The 18,624-nt window shown below is 44.9% G+C and overlaps 1 protein-coding gene across 5 annotated transcripts in view; it reads right to left on the reverse strand.

Annotated features, from left to right (window-relative positions):
- Positions 1-13,566, reverse strand: part of EXOC6 (exocyst complex component 6) — a 319,253-nt gene extending 305,687 nt beyond the window's left edge. For 2 of the 5 annotated variants that reach the window (XM_073555856.1, XM_073555853.1), the window contains exon 1: positions 13,442-13,566. In XM_073555856.1, the coding sequence (XP_073411957.1) occupies positions 13,442-13,533 (92 nt within the window). In that variant the 5' untranslated portion in view covers positions 13,534-13,566. Of the gene's footprint in view, positions 1-6,333; positions 6,809-13,441 lie in introns of those variants that run through there. The other 3 variants (XM_073555852.1, XM_073555854.1, XM_073555855.1) reach the window with 3 other exon arrangements.
- Between the last annotated feature and the right edge of the window lie 5,058 nt (positions 13,567-18,624).

Genomic DNA, 18,624 nt, shown 5'->3' on the forward strand with positions numbered 1-18,624 from the left:
CCAGTGACTGCTCTGTACACTCTACAGTATATACATATACACCAGTGACTGCTCTGTACACACTACAGTATATACATATACACCAGTGGCTGCTCTGTACACACTACAGTATATACATATACACCAGTGACTGCTCTGTACACTCTACAGTATATACATATACCCCAGTGACTGTGCTGTACACACTACAGTATATTCATATACACCAGTGACTGCTCTGTACACACAGTATATACATATACCCCAGTGACTGCTCTCTACACAGTATATACATATACCCCAGTGACTGCTCTGTACACACAGTATATACATATACACCAGTGACTGCTCTGTACACACTACAGTATATACATATACCCCAGTGACTGCTCTGTACACACTACAGTATATACATATACCCCAGTGACTGCTCTGTACACTCTACAGTATATACATATACCCCAGTGACTGCTCTGTACACACTACAGTATATACATATACCCCAGTGACTGCTCTGTACACACTACAGTATATACATATACCCCAGTGACTGCTCTGTACACACTACAGTATATACATATACACCAGTGACTGCTCTGTACACACTACAGTATATTCATATACCCCAGTGACTGCTCTGTACACACTACAGTATATACATATACACCAGTGACTGCTCTGCACACACTACAGTATATACATATACACCAGTGACTGCTCTGTACACTCTACAGTATATACATATACCCCAGTGACTGTGCTGTACACACTACAGTATATTCATATACACCAGTGACTGCTCTGTACACACAGTATATACATATACCCCAGTGACTGCTCTCTACACAGTATATACATATACCCCAGTGACTGCTCTGTACACACTACAGTATATACATATACACCAGTGACTGCTCTGCACACACTACAGTATATACATATACACCAGTGACTGCTCTGTACACTCTACAGTATATACATATACCCCAGTGACTGTGCTGTACACAGTACAGTATATTCATATTCACCAGTGACTGCTCTGTACACACAGTATATACATATACACCAGTGACTGCTCTGTACACACTACAGTATATACATATACCCCAGTGACTGCTCTGTACACACTACAGTATATACATATACCCCAGTGACTGCTCTGTACACTCTACAGTATATACATATACACCAGTGACTGCTCTGTACACACTACAGTATATACATATACACCAGTGACTGCTCTGTACACACTACAGTATATACATATACCCCAGTGACTGCTCTGTACACACTACAGTATATACATATACCCCAGTGACTGCTCTGTACACACTACAGTATATACATATACACCGGTGACTGCTCTGTACACTCTACAGTATATACATATACCCCAGTGACTGCTCTGTACACTCTACAGTATATACATATACCCCAGTGACTGCTCTATACACTCTACAGTATATACATATACCCCAGTGACTGTGCTGTACACACAGTATATACATATACCCCAGTGACTGTGCTGTACACACTACAGTATATACATATACCCCAGTGACTGTGCTGTACACACTACAGTATATACATATACCCCAGTGACTGTGCTGTACACACAGTATATACATATACACCAGTGACTGTGCTGTACACTCTAGAGTATATACATATACCCCTGTGACTGCTCTGTACACACAGTATATACATATATATACCAGTGACTGTGCTGTACACACAGTATATACATATACCCCAGTGACTGCTCTGTACACACAATATATACATATACCCCAGTGACTGTGCTGTACACACAGTATATACATATGCACCAGTGACTGTGCAGTACACACAGTATATATGTATACCACAGTGACTGCTCTGCACACACAGTATATACATATACACCAGTGACTGTGCTGTACACACAGTATATACATATACTCCAGTGACTGTGCTGTACACACTACAGTATATACATATACCCCAGTGACTGTGCTGTACACACAGTATATACATATACACCAGTGACTGTGCTGTACACTCTACAGTATATACATATACACCAGTGACTGTGCTGTACACACAGTATATACATATACCCTAGTGACTGCTCTGTACACTCTACAGTATATACATATACCCCAGTGACTGCTCTGTACACTCTACAGTATATACATATACACCAGTGACTGTGCTGTACACACAATATATACATATACCCCAGTGACTGTGCTGTACACACAGTATATACATATACACCAGTGACTGTGCAGTACACACAGTATATATGTATACCACAGTGACTGCTCTGCACAAACAGTATATACATATACACCAGTGACTGCTCTGTACACACAGTATATACATATACCCCAGTGACTGTGCTGTACACACAGTATATATGTATACCACAGTGACTGCTCTGTACACACAGTATATACATATACCCCAGAGACTGTGCTGTACACACAGTATATACATATACCCCAGAGACTGTGCTGTACACACAGTATATACATATACACCAGTGACTGTGCTGTACACACAGTATATACATATACCCCAGTGACTGCTCTGTACACACAGTATATACATATACCCCAGTGACTGCTCTGTACACACAGTATATACATATACACCAGTGACTGTGCTGTACACACAGTATATACCTATACCCCAGTGACTGTGCTGTACACACAGTATATACATATACCCCAGTGACTGTGCTGTACACACAGTATATACCTATACCCCAGTGACTGTGCTGTACACACAGTATATACCTATACCCCAGTGACTGTGCTGTACACACAGTATATACCTATACCCCAGTGACTGTGCTGTACACACAGTATATACATATACCCCAGTGACTGTGCTGTACACACAGTATATACATATACCCCAGTGACTGTGCTGTACATACAGTATATACATATACCCCAGTGACTGTGCTGTACACACAGTATATACATATACCCCAGTGACTGTGCTGTACACACAGTATATACATATACCCCAGTGACTGTGCTGTACACACAGTATATACATATACCCCAGTGACTGTGCTGTACACACAGTATATACATATACCCCAGTGACTGTGCTGTACACACAGTATATACATATACCCCAGTGACTGTGCTGTACACACAGTATATACATATACCCCAGTGACTGTGCTGTACACACAGTATATACATATACCCCAGTGACTGTGCTGTACACACAGTATATACATATACCCCAGTGACTGTGCTGTACACACAGTATATACATATACCCCAGTGACTGTGCTGTACACACAGTATATACATATACCCCAGTGACTGTGCTGTACACACAGTATATACATATACCCCAGTGACTGTGCTGTACACACAGTATATACATATACCCCAGTGACTGTGCTGTACACACAGTATATACATATACCCCAGTGACTGTGCTGTACACAGTATATACATATACCCCAGTGACTGTGCTGTACACAGTATATACATATACCCCAGTGACTGCTCTGTACACACAGTATATACATATACCCCAGTGACTGCTCTGTACACACAGTATATACATATACCCCAGTGACTGCTCTGTACACACAGTATATACATATACCACAGTGACTGCTCTGTACACAGTATATACATATACCCCAGTGACTGCTCTGTACACAGTATATACATATACCCCAGTGACTGTGCTGTACACACAGTATATACATATACCCCAGTGACTGCTCTGTACACACAGTATATACATATACCCCAGTGACTGTGCTGTACACAGTATATACATATACCCCAGTGACTGTGCTGTACACACAGTATATACATATACCCCAGTGACTGCTCTGTACACAGTATATACATATACCCCAGTGACTGCTCTGTACACAGTATATACATATACCCCAGTGACTGTGCTGTACACAGTATATACATATACCCCAGTGACTGTGCTGTACACACAGTATATACATATACCCCAGTGACTGCTCTGTACACAGTATATACATATACCCCAGTGACTGCTCTGTACACAGTATATACCTATACCCCAGTGACTGCTCTGTACACACAGTATATACATATACCCCAGTGACTGCTCTGTACACACAGTATATACATATACCCCAGTGACTGCTCTGTACACACAGTATATACATATACCCCAGTGACTGCTCTGTACACACAGTATATACATATACCCCAGTGACTGCTCTGTACACACAGTATATACATATACCCCAGTGACTGCTCTGTACACACAGTATATACATATACCCCAGTGACTGTGCTGTACACACAATACATATACCCCAGTGACTGCTCTGTACACACAGTATATACATATACCCCAGTGACTGTGCTGTACACACAGTATATACATATACCCCAGTGACTGCTCTGTACACACAGTATATACATATACCCCAGTGACTGCTCTGTACACACAGTATATACATATACCCCAGTGACTGCTCTGTACACACAGTATATACATATACCCCAGTGACTGTGCTGTACACACAGTATATACATATACCCCAGTGACTGCTCTGTACACACAGTATATACATATACCCCAGTGACTGTGCTGTACACACAGTATATACATATACCCCAGTGACTGCTCTGTACACACAGTATATACATATACCCCAGTGACTGTGCTGTACACACAGTATATACATATACCCCAGTGACTGCTCTGTACACAGTATATACATATACCCCAGTGACTGCTCTGTACACAGTATATACATATACCCCAGTGACTGTGCTGTACACACAGTATATACATATACCCCAGTGACTGCTCTGTACACACAGTATATACATATACACCAGTGACTGTGCTGTACACACAGTATATACATATACACCAGTGACTGTGCTGTACACACAGTATATACATATACACCAGTGACTGCTCTGTACACACAGTATATACATATACCCCAGTGACTGCTCTGTACACACAGTATATACATATACCCCAGTGACTGCTCTGTACACACAGTATATACATATACCCCAGTGACTGCTCTGTACACAGTATATACATATACCCCAGTGACTGCTCTGTACACAGTATATACATATACCCCAGTGACTGTGCTGTACACACAGTATATACATATACACCAGTGACTGTGCTGTACACACAGTATATACATATACACCAGTGACTGCTCTGTACACAGTATATACATATACACCAGTGACTGTGCTGTACACACAGTATATACATATACCCCAGTGACTGCTCTGTACACACAGTATATACATATACCCCAGTGACTGTGCTGTACACACAGTATATACATATACCCCAGTGACTGTGCTGTACACACAGTATATACATATACCCCAGTGACTGTGCTGTACACACAGTATATACATATACCCCAGTGACTGTGCTGTACACACAGTATATACATATACCCCAGTGACTGCTCTGTACACACAGTATATACATATACCCCAGTGACTGTGCTGTACACACAGTATATACATATACCCCAGTGACTGTGCTGTACACACAGTATATACATATACCCCAGTGACTGTGCTGTACACACAGTATATACATATACCCCAGTGACTGCTCTGTACACAGTATATACATATACCCCAGTGACTGCTCTGTACACACAGTATATACATATACCCCAGTGACTGCTCTGTACACACAGTATATACATATACCCCAGTGACTGCTCTGTACACACAGTATATACATATACCCCAGTGACTGCTCTGTACACACAGTATATACATATACACCAGTGACTGCTCTGTACACACAGTATATACATATACCCCAGTGACTGCTCTCTACACAGTATATACATATACCCCAGTGACTGCTCTGTACACACAGTATATACATATACCCCAGTGACTGCTCTGTACACACAGTATATACATATACACCAGTGACTGCTCTGTACACACAGTATATACATATACCCCAGTGACTGCTCTCTACACAGTATATACATATACCCCAGTGACTGCTCTGTACACAGTATATACATATACCCCAGTGACTGCTCTGTACACACAGTATATACATATACCCCAGTGACTGTGCTGTACACACAGTATATACATATACCCCAGTGACTGTGCTGTATGACACCATTATCACAGGGGTACAATGGGGCAGTGAGGCTGATGCTCGGTGCCGGGTGTACACGGGTGGGTGGCACGGTGTACACGGGTGGGTGGCAGGACACTATCACGCCAATGTGGGAGGGGGAGACACAAAGGAGGAAATCCGATCCCGCAACGAATCAATGACCCTCCTGCACCTGGATCCCTCCCTCCTGCCGGCTCTTACCGGAGCGTAGGCCCCACACAGGCCGTGTCTGTGCTCTCGATCTCCTGCAGGATCCTCTCGTGCTCGGTGACGCTCTCCAAGCTCTCGCCCTCCGCCATCTTGCAGAGATTATTCGGTGGCCCCGGCTGCCGGTGACAAGGCTGAGGTGACTGCTGGGCTGAAGGGAGAGCGATGCTGACGGCGGTCACTAGGGGGCGCTGCAGCCGGTGATGAGTTGCGGTAGCTGCTGTGCTGAGCTCTGGCCGCCAGGGGTCAGTGGAACAGCTGTTGCAGGCCGGGTCCGTACAGGTGGAGCTGCTGCTGTCAGGTCACACAGGGACGGGGCCGACACTGCGCCCTGCCGGGTCCTCCTCACCTCCTCCTGGAAATGATTCACCTCCATGTTGGCATGGCGCATTCTGTGGTATTCCGAATCCTCAACTCATCCACTACACTGCCAGATAGCGAGGTGTGATCCATCTCTCCGGGGGCCATGATTTCACCTCTTAGAAGTGAGGATATGCTCCCTGCTGTCTGGGGGTATAGGGGTTACTAAGCATTAGCACAGTAATAAAGGAGTTTTAGTCTCTGCAAAAAACCCTTTTCCCTGGTTGCTGATGGATTTTTTTTTAACAAACTGTGCTTTATTCACTCTGGCCGGGTCCAGCGCTGAGTCTCTGGTGTCTGTTATTGTCTGCAGCGCTGGTGTCGTGTTGGCAGCACTGCAGCCAATCATTGACCTCAGCAGCAGAGCACTGAGCACACTGTCTGCAGAATATTCAGGATTGAGAGCCCTCAGTGGTTGATACCTTTTAATGGCTAACTGAAAAGATGGTAACACATTGCAAGCTTCCGAGACTACTCAGGACTCTTCATCAGGCTAGACTAATACAACATCTGAAGAATCACATCTTTATACACAATACAGCACAGAAAAAATGCAATATATAAGACAAGTGACGTGAAGCAGAACTATCATTATGGGAGCGGGAGAAACATAAATATTAGAGCAGTTCATAGATACGGAGTGTGAAGGTTTTATTGCCCTCTGATGGGGGTCTGGTTCTGTGTTGTGATGACCCCAGAAGGTCTGAGGGACAAATTCCTTAATTGATGTAAAAAGACATAAATCCATGCGACACATTCATTCCAGCACTGAGAGTGTCAAAAGTTTTCATAAACTTGTATTCTTCTCTCTCTCTGAGACTTGAAGTTCCCTTTTAATACAAGTAATTTAATGTCCATCATGTTATGATCAGGGATACGAAAATGTTTTGCCACAGGTAGATCCATTCTTTTTTCTCTTATTGTGTGACGATGAGCATTCATCCTTGTTCTCAGACAAGGTACTGGGAACAAGACTCAAGGGCCAGGATATTCTGCCTCCTGGCAGGCGGACAAGGTACAAAGCGAGACAGAGTATTCCTACAGAGAAGGAGATACACAGAACAGGGCCTGGCTTCCTCAGCAGCAAGATACTAACTGAGTATAGACATTGCACAGGCAATGTTCCAGTGGGTGTGGCAGGGTAAAATAGCCCAGGGCTCTAGGTGATTGGTCAGGGACCCATTAGCCAGGTGCACCCAGACTCTATAAGAACCAGAGAGTTCAGGCGCCGCCCCCTTATACACACAGTCAGGAAACATGGAGAGCAAGCAGGAAAACAAGAGGCATAGCACATGGAGCTCAGGGCTGGCAACAGACAGAATCCACAGCATGGCTTGAAGCAGAAAGTAAGTTGGGGTGCGGGGGATGGGAGGCCATGCAGTGATGCCAGCAGGGTTGTTACAGTTCCTGTGTCTACCGTGCGCAGTGTCATCAAGAAGTTTAAAGCCCATGGCACTGTGGCTAACCTCCCTACATGTGGACGGAAAAGAAAAATTGACAAGAGATTTCAACGCAAGATTGTGCGGATGTTGGATAAAGAACCTCGACTAACATCCAAACAAGTTCAAGCTGCCCTGCAGTCCGAGGGTACAACAGTGTCAACCCATACTATCCGTCGGCGTCTGAATGAAAAGGGACTGTATGGTAGGAGACCCAGGAAGACCCCACTTCTTACCCCGAGACATAAAGCCAGGCTGGAGTTTGCCAAAACTTACCTGAAAAAGTCTAAAACGTTTTGGAAGAATGTTCTCTGGTCAGATGAGACAAAAGTAGAGCTTTTTGGGCAAAGGCATCAACATAGAGTTTACAGGAGAAAAAAGAGGCATTCAAAGAAAAGAACACAGTCCCTACAGTCAAACATGGCGGAGGTTCCCTGATGTTTTGGGGTTGCTTTGCTGCCTCTGGCACTGGACTGCTTGACCGTGTGCATGGCATTATGAAGTCAGAAGACTACCAACAAATTTTGCAGCATAATGTAGGGCCCAGTGTGAGAAAGCTGGGTCTCCCTCAGTGGTCATCGGTCTTCCAGCAGGACAATGACCCAAAAAACACTTCAAAAAGCACTAGAAAATGGTTTGAGAGAAAGCACTGGAGACTTCTAAGGTGGCCAGCAATGAGTCCAGACCTGAATCCCATAGAACACCTGTGGAGAGATCTAAAAATGGCAGTTTGGAGAAGGCACCCATCTAATATCAGGGACCTGGAGCAGTTTGCCAAAGAAGAATGGTCTAAAATTCCAGCAGAGCATTGTAAGAAACTCATTGATGGTTACCGGAAGTGGTTGGTCGCAGTTATTTTGGCTAAAGGTTGTGCAAGCAAGTATTAGGCTGAGGGTGCCAATACTTTTGTCTGGCCCATTTTTGGAGTTTTGTGTGAAATGATCAATGTTTTGCTTTTTGCTTCATTCTCTTTTGTGTTTTTTCATTTAAGACACATTAAAAGAAGATAATAATACCAAAGAATTTGTGTTTGCAATCATTTTCAGGAAGAAACTGAGTATTATCTGACAGAATTGCAGGGGTGCCAATACTTTTGGCCACAACTGTACAGACAATAAATTCAGTGCAAGGTAAGACAGTGTAAACAGTGACATTAGGAGTGAGGTCCCTGCTTGCAAGCTTACAATCTACAAGGAAATAGGCGGGACACAATAGGTGAAAAGTGCAGGTTATTTCCAGTCCAGCCATTATAATAAATAGGGATTTTCACATAAAGCTGCATGATCCGGTCATCAGCCAGTGTGTTTAAGTGCAATTATGAGGTACAGTCATCATGTGCATGGAGAGTGTGGAGACAGATGAATAGGAGGGAGCAGATTCTAAATAATTTTTAGAAGGAGGGAGCGTTAGATTAGTGAGTTGAGGTGATAGGCTTGTTTAAAGAGATGTGCTTTTAAAACACTTAAAAACGGGGCTAGGTATCAGTCAGATCATCTGGGGTAGTGCATTCCAGAGAACTGGCGCCGCACGGGAGAAGTCTTGGAGATGGAAATGCGAGGTTCAGATTATGGAGGATGTTAGTCTTAGGTCAGTTTCAGAACTGAGAGAAAGTGTAGAGTGATAGACAGATGAGGGAGGAGATATAGAGTGGTGAAGAACTGTGGAGGGCTTTGTGGGCGAGAGATATGAGTTTAGATTGTATTCTGTAGTGAATGGGTAACAAGTGTAGTGACTGGCACAAGGTGGAGGCATCGGAGAAGCTGCTGAACAGAAATACGACCGTGGCTGCTGCATTCAGGACAGATTAGGCCTGCTTCACATTTGCGTTAGGCAGAGATGCGGAGGGCTGCGTAGTTCCTCCGTGAAGCTCCACCCACTGCCGCACCTCCTCTAGTCAGCTCCACCTACATCTGCATGCGGCCTGCGTACCTATCTTTAACATTGGGTATGCAGGCCGTGTGGATGTATGCAGATGCGTCCGCTTGCGTCGTTTTGACGCTGCGGCGACCCGCTTTGAACGCAACGTGTTGCAATTTGTTGAGGTCGCTGCATCATCAAAACGACGCATGCGGACGCATCCACATACATCCACACACAGAAGTAGGCGGAGCTGACCGGAGGAGGTGCGGCAGTGGACGGAGTTTCACAGAGGATCTACGCAGCCCTCCGCAGCTCTGCCGAATGCTAGTGTGAAACTAGCCTTAGATAGGAGAGAGGTTAGTAAGACGGAGACCGATCAGTAGAGAGTTGCAGTAGTCCAGGCGAGAGTGAATATGAGCACCAGTAAGAGTTTTAGCAGTTTCAAAGGTGAGGAAAGGTCGGATTCTGGAGATGTTTTTAAGATGCAGGCGACATGACCAAGTGAGTGATCGGATATAGGGAATAAGTGAAAGTTCTGTCTCATATACAACCCTAAGACAGTGGGCATGCTGCTGGGGAATTATGGATGAACCCTCCAAGGTAATTGCAATGTCAGGTTAGTAGAGGGAGGAAACACAAGAAGTTCAGTTTTGGAGAGATTCAGTTTCAGATGGAGGACATTATATTAAAGTGAGTAAGCAATCCTTAGTATTTTGTTTTAGAGTGGGGTGATGTCAGGGGAAAAGGGTATAATTGTTTGTCGTCAACATAGAGATAATGCTAGAACCCAAATCTACTGATTGTTTGACGAATAGGGGCAGACCAATAGAGAGCAGAGGAGAGGGCCTAGGACTGAGCCCTGAGGAACTCCTATAGTAAGGGGAAGGAGAGAGGAATAAGAGCCGGCAAAAGATACAATGAGAGGCAGGAGGAGAACCAGGAGAGAACGGTGTCCTTGAGCCCGATAGAGCAGAGCATAGTGAGGAGGAGCTGGTGATCCACAGTGTCGAATGCAGCAGAGAGATCCAGGAGAATCAGGAGGCAGTAGAGACCATTAGCTTTACTGTAGCTGTTAGTAGATAGGTTTATTTACAGGGACAACCGGTGAGAGAGACTGCAGATGTAAGGAAATGAAATAGGGTTGCTATGAAGGTTGTAGGCCAAGAAGAAACGAGGAGCCGGGTAACTTTTTCTTCTGTAACAGGCTCAAGATGTCAAGTGAGCTTGAAGTGCAGGAGGAAAGGGGATTCAGGCTCTGAGAAGATTGGGCAGAATGGTCCTGATCCTGGTGATTGGGACTTGTGCTTTAGGGCTCAGGAGGGAGTGTAAAGCCCCCGTTACACACTGCGATATCGCTAGCAATATCACTGTAAAGTCACCGATTTTGTGACGTTGCAGCGATATTGCTAGCGATATTGCTGCATGTGATACTTACCTCCGACCGGCTCCCCCGCTGGTTATCGCTGATCGCGCGAGAAGCTCCTGGACCATTTCTCGTCGGTCACTTCCTGCGGCGCTTCCTATGGCGCCGACGAGCGACGCGTGGAGCCGGGCGGGAGGACGCAGGATCGCCTCGTCTGACAGGTAAGTAGCGATCCCCGTCCCCTGCGATGTCGCTGGTGAGATCTGCCTGTTTGGCAGCTCACTAGCGACCACCTAGCGATGCACCAGCGATCCTGACCGCGTCATATCGCTGGTCGGGATCGCTGGTGAGTCGCTAGGTGTAACGGTACCCTAAGGTTTCAAAAAGTTGTTTTAGATTGTTAGCTAGTGTATTGCTGAGGGTGGTGAAGTAGGATAGATTGGTCAGTCAAAGGGCAGAGTTATACGTTTCGAGTATGAACTTATAGTGGATTAAATCTTCTCCTAAAAGTGATTTTCTCCATTGAAGCTCAGCATACTGAGAGCAACGCTGACATGTTTGCCTCGTGTGCCAGGATTGCCATCATCTGTGTCTGGTCTTTCTGCGTGTAGCAGGTGCTGCTTCATCCAGGGAGCTCTGCAATGTATTATTGTAGTGTGACAATGCTAAGTTTGGACAGGAGATGGGAGCTAAAGATGAGTGTATATTGTCCATAAGCTGCTGGGTGTTAATGGTACGTGTATTCCGATAGGAGGGAGTGTCCCTGGTGAGGAGAGAGTTCTGGACAGAGAAGGAAAGAAGGTTGTGGTCAGAGAGTGGGAGAGGGGAGTTGGTAAAGTTGTGCATTGAGCAGAGCTGTGAGAAGACCAAGTCCAGAGTATTCCTGTCTTCACGTGTAGGAGAGATAAACTGTGAGATGCCAAATGAGGAGGTTAGAGGAAGTAGATGAGGCAGGTTGGGAGAGGGAATCATCGATGGGGATATTAAAGTCTCCCATGATGAGAATAGGAATGTCACAGGAGAGAAAGTCAGTTAGGAAACAAGTGGGGATACTGGGGGGGATGACCTGGAAAGCACAATGTGATAAAAGGAGCAGATCAACACCTCCACCTTGTCTGCTCTCAGGTTTGGCGGTACGCAAAAATTTCTGTGCACCAAGTGAGACAGAAGCAGTGGTGGAGGTGTCCGACTGTTGGATCCAAATTTCTGTAAGAGCCAGAACATTAAGGGAATTAGAAAGAAAAAAAATTGTTAATGTAAGTTAGTTTGTGTCATGTTAACAGTGAGTTCCAGAGGGCACAATTAAAAAAGATAGGAGAGGGAATGCACTGAATGTTAATAAGATTATCAGGATTCTATATGCAGTTGGAAGAGAGTTCTGTATACTAGTGGAGGGAGGCCCAGGGTTGGGGAGATGTCACCAGTGACTAAGAGAGGGAGAATAAAAGAGAAAGAGCAGGTGGCACAATGGTTTGCATAAACATTTTGAGTGCTGTATGGTGGTAGTGGATGGTTTGGTGGGGGTTAGAAATGTCAGTAAAGCCTCACAGTTATACATGGGAGAGGGGAGAAGAGAGGGGCTGATATGGAGAGAGAGCACAGAATGTGTGAGAGGGTGGGAGAGTTGAGAGGAAGCAGAAGTTAAAACATATATGAAGCAGAGTGTTGTGACCAATACATAATGCTGTACAACTGACCAAGAAGCATATTTGTTTGTCTGGTGCAGCTTACCTGTCTCCTGCCAAACTGCTGAATTTAATCCAGCACACGTGCTATCCCTAGCCAGATCTGAATATATAGGAAATATCTGCTAGGGTCTAGCACCAATTGGCCTCATTGAATAATTAAGCAATTAGCACAAGAACAAAGCAGGCATTACTATGCAAGATCAACAACGCGATCTTGAACAGAGAGACCATAAAACAACAGTGAAATATACAGCTTTGAACATTTAAAAAATAAAAAAAACACAGGAACAATGGATAAATACCACGCAAAAAATCTTGCAATATGGGTGGTGGTGTTCACACGTAGCAGATAAACACACATGCAGAAGGATGGATAAGTACCACAGTTTTACCTTAAAGTAGATCCCAATGGCAGCTCGAGGGTCTCTATCTCGGCACAGGCTTTCTCATAGATTTGATCCCCATTATGTTCTTCTAATTGCATTTCTGCTTTGCTAACCGCGGCTATGAGTCCAGATCATGCAGTATCCTCAAATGGAGATTTGTATTTTGTTTTTGACAGTAAAATAAAGCTTACTCGGCAGAAAAAAGACAGAAAATTTCCTTGGCCGAACCTGACCCTAAAAAAGCTGAATATGGATTTATAGGAACAAACAAAGGAAACCTGGTTGTAGATAACAAAATAGAGGCAGAGAGCTGTGAATGATGACTACGCGGCGTGACCGATGCCCTGTGCTGTATTCTGGTCTCATTTAGGCAGATATTCTGCTCCCCATAAACCCTGGACTGTAGCACTGCCTGATTCCTTTCCACCAGTCCCGTATTGAATCCCATTATTTCTCAAAAATTAAGAAAATTGTAATGCAATTATAGTTTTCTCTTTGATCCTCTGGATAATTTCTGATTTTTCATTAAATCCAGTATGAAATTTTAACAATAAAAAGTTATACATTGTTATATTTTTTATTACATTTTTGTGTTTTATTACCCAAACACTAACATTTATAATACCCTAATCTTAGACCTAACACTAGTCCTGGCCTTACCTCTAGTTCTAACCTTCATTAGAGTTAGAAAAAGTATGTAAAAAGTTTCAAATGAGAGGAGATGGGGTAGCTGTAGTAGATCTCAGAGCAGTTTTGTCATTTACGGTGCTGACCATAAAGAACAAAGCAGTCAAAATGAGTTTGTCGTCACCTTCTGCACTCTGCATAGGCAGCAACTGAAATTACAAAGCTTTGCCTATGCAGGGCGCAGTAGTCAATGACAAACTTCTCTTGAATGCTGCACCCTGCATAGCAACCTATCAATCTCTGGCGTTTAGAATGAATGGAACGGTAGTCTGCATGATTGACCTTGGCTCCATTCACACGGGGCTCTTCAGAGCTCTGGTTCTCTGGACCACAGTGGTTGGACCCCCAGTGATCGGAAAGTTATCTATCCGACAGATAATTTCTGGTGAGAGAACTACCCAGGCTGTTAAATTTTAGTGACCGATCTGGGCTAGTGCGTTGAGACTAGCTACCATGATGTCTTCAATACACAGGACACACAGAGGCATAAAGGATTACTGCTCTCCTCTCTCTGTTCACCATGCAACAGCAGCATGGAGAAGATTATTCCGCACTACTGAGCAATGTAACTGTGAATCCAGTTCTGGGTTTGGATAAAATACATACTGTAAGGCTACTTTCACACATCAGGTTTTCGGCGTCAGGCGCGATCCGGCGTCGTGCCGGAACGCCGGATCCGGCAAATGTTTCGTAAAACCGGATGTGACGGATCCGGTTTTCTGGCGGATCCGTCTTTTTCTGGACAGACAAAACCGGATCCGTCTCATCCGGTTCATCCGTTTTTCTATCCGTTTTTCGACGGATTACGCCGGATCCGGTTTTTAAAATTGACCCTTGTGGCCTTCCGAACGGGATTGGCTACTGGAAAACTATATATAGCATGTTCCTACAGCCCTTCTTTGACAGGTTGTAGAGGAGAAAGTGCAGGTTGGAGAGAAGAGCAAGTTACTGGCGAAGATGGATGTTGTCATTGGAAATATTTTGAAGAATTTGGCGGATTTTACAGCGGAGGCAAATCGTTTGAGGGTGATTGTTCTGGAGAAGGAGAGAGCGAGACAGCAGCGCATCAGGCATCGTAGACGACGTTTGTGGATCCACCCCATCACAGCCAAGAGAATGACGCGTGGGGTCTATTCTACACTCTGCATGGACCTTCGACGAAACCCGGATAAATTTTTTGGATATGTTAGGATGAAAATGGAGAATTTTGATTACTTGGTGGAGCGCATTGCACACCTCATAAGAAAAGCGGACACCTATTGCCGCTTCTCTGTTTCACCCGCAGAGCGTCTGATGGTGACTTTAAGGTAAGCCACATTTATTGGATATGATCGCATCAGAGCACACTTTCACTGCAATCTTGTTGGTGGTAATTTGTATCTCCAAGTGTTATAGGTCAGTTTTGGTATGTAATGCTGTGATTTAAAACTAATTTATTGTTTTTTAATTCCCCACAGATTTCTTGCAACTGGAGAATCCCTTTCGTCACTGCATTTCCAGTACAGACTCGGGATTTCCACCATATCTGGAATAGTGAAGTACACATGCCGTGCACTGTGGGACTCCTTAGCTGAAGAGTTTTTACCAGAGCCCACAACAGAGAGGTGGATTGAAATTGCTGACAAGTTTCAACAGATATGTCAGTTTCCAAACTGCTTGGGCGCTGTGGACGGGAAACATATCCGCATTGTAAAGCCAGCCGGATCGGGATCGGAATATTTCAATTACAAGAAATATTTTTCAATTGTCCTCATGGCCATCGCTGATGCGGAATACAAATTTATTGCGGTTGATATTGGGGCCTATGGCCGCTCCAATGACTCTCAAGTTTTCAAACTGTCTGCCATGGGGCGTAAACTGTATGGAAACACCTTCCAGTTCCCACCATCTAAACTGCTGCCGCAAACATCTGGTCCACCTATGCCATTTGTCTGTGTAGGGGATGAAGCCTTCCAGCTGTCAGAACACCTTTTGAAACCGTACTCTAGCAGAGGATTGTCAAGAACAAAACGCATTTTTAATTACCGCCTCACAAGAGCAAGAAGAATGGTTGAATGTACCTTTGGTATTCTGACAGCCAAATGGCGGGTCCTATTGACTGCGATCAACCTCAAGACAGAAACTGTGGACGAGGTGATCAAAGCGTGCGTGGTACTCCACAATTTTGTTATCTGCAAGGAACCCATTTCCATTGAGGACACCTCTGAAGAAACCACCTTGCAAGATTACCATGACATTACCACTAGAAGTTCTGTGACGGTTTCAGTAATGAGGGACAATTTTGCACTATACTTTATGTCACCTCAAGGCAGAGTACACTGGCAGGATGACAGAGTGTGAAAGATTTGTGCCCAACCAAACTTGTGTACCTTCTGTTCCAACAGTATATACCTTTGCCAACCAAAGTTGGCTATCTTGTCATGGTCTCTATTTTTAGCTTTAGGCCACAGGTGTGTACCTGGTTGTGTTTTATGCAAAGTATTTCACCTTTTAACAAAAGTTGTGTACATTGTTAGGAAATCACCAACAATAAACACAACTTTTTAGGTGAAATACTTTGCTTCAAACACAACCAGGAACACAACTGTGGCAAAAAGCTAAAATTTACCCACAGTTATATACCTAGTTTTGAATACCATTTCACCTTTTAAATACCCTGTATTTAACCTTTTTCGCCGCAGAAAGAAATGACAGACAACCAGTGTAAAATAATTTAACTTTTATTGAAAAATGTTTTTTTTAGTAAACTTTTTTAAAATTTTAATAAACTTGTTTAATAAAACTTTGAAACTATAAAACTGAAACCATAAAACTGGTCATTTTTATTTAAATACACACATTATAATTCTGTGTAGTGTGTGGTGGAAATACTGCTGTAGGGGCTGCGGGACACTTCGACACTGGGAGTGTGGAGAGAGGACTGGGATCGTGGTGGGGAAGGAACAGTTAGAGGTGAAGGTGTGGAAAAAACTACAGAATGGGTGGACATGTGGGAAGCAGAAGAGGTGGTGGGTGGTGGAGTGGAGGGTTGGGCAGGGACTGTAGGAGCAGATGATGTTGATGGCAAGTTGTATGGGGAAGGAGTTTGGTACGGGGCAGGTTGCTGGAAGTGGGGAGATGTCTGGTACGGGGCAGGTTGCTGGAAGTGGGGAGATGTCTGGTACGGGGCAGGTTGCTGGAAGTGGGGAGATGTCTGGTACTGGGGAGGTTGCTGGTACTGGGGAGTTTGCAGGTACTGTGGAGGTTGCTGGTACTGGTGAGGTTGCTGGTGCTGGGGAGGTTGCTGGTGCTGGGGAGGTGGATGGTGCTGGGGAGGTGGATGGTGCTGGGGAGGTGGATGGTGCTGGGGAGGTGGATGGTATGTAATAGGAGGGGGAGGATGGAAAGTGGCTGGAGGTGGATGGTATGTAATAGGAGGGGGAGGATGGAAAGTGGCTGGAGGGGGTGTAGATGTAATAGGAGGGGGAGGATGGAAAGTGGCTGGAGGGGGTGTAGATGTAATAGGAGGGGGAGGATGGAAAGTGGCTGGAGGGGGTGCAGGTGGAGGAACTACTGTGGTGGGAGGAGGAGGAGGTTGGGAGGTAACTTGCTGGAGAGCAGCGTGGCATGAATGCATTACATGCATCTGCTGGGCAGGAGAGAGCATTTCCATGCGCTCCACAACAGACCTGAAAAAGGTGTGGTTTGGCGAAGATCTTGCTTCTGAATGCATGGTTTGCAGAAGTGTCTTCACCTCCAGAATGCTGGAGTTGATCTGCTGATAGCCTGTGGAGATTTGCTCTGACAAGACTTTTAGACAGTTCTGGAAAGATGCATTCAGATGCAAGAACTCTGGCGCATAAGTCTTTTCCTGACCCCTCTGCCGCTGCCGCCCAGTACCCGCAGGTGTACTAGAGGTGGCAGGGGCAGAAGGGTGGGGTAAAGGGAAAGCGATCTCCTCACCAGCAGCTTCATGTAATGTAGGCGGCCACGATGCTCCTGTGCTGGTGGATGGGACAGATGGGTCGAATGTGTGGGAAGGCTGGGAAGGTGCAGATGTACCGGGGCGGTCGAAGTGTCCCTCGGTGCCGGTCTCCTCAGGGATCGCCTCAGAAGGGTCCAATCGTGCCGGCTCCCGAGTGCTGCTCACCGTGCTGTGGAATAAAGAGAAAAAAAAACAAAATACTGACATGGTATGGCCCTGGCTGAAAAAAAAATTTACATATAACATTTTTTTTCACATGTGGTGTGTAATATTTACCTTCTGGTGACTATTGTTTCCCGGAGGAACGACAGGGCTTCTGCGTACTTGTACTTGCTCCTGCGTCCTCCAGATCCACTCGGGGCCCGCATCTCTTTATTGAACTCCTTCTTGAAACGATCTCTCACAGACCGCCACCGATTCACAATTCTGTTCCCTGAAACGAGAAAGGAGTGGTTAGTATACAACATCAGTGTTTCCCAAACTCCAGTCCTCATGGTCCCCAGGGGTCATGTTTTCAGGATTTCTATAGTAAATAGAA

Source organism: Dendrobates tinctorius, unplaced genomic scaffold, assembly GCF_039654945.1.
Source record: "Dendrobates tinctorius isolate UK_male_01 unplaced genomic scaffold, ASM3965494v1 ptg000230l, whole genome shotgun sequence".
NCBI lineage: Eukaryota > Metazoa > Chordata > Amphibia > Anura > Dendrobatidae > Dendrobates > Dendrobates tinctorius.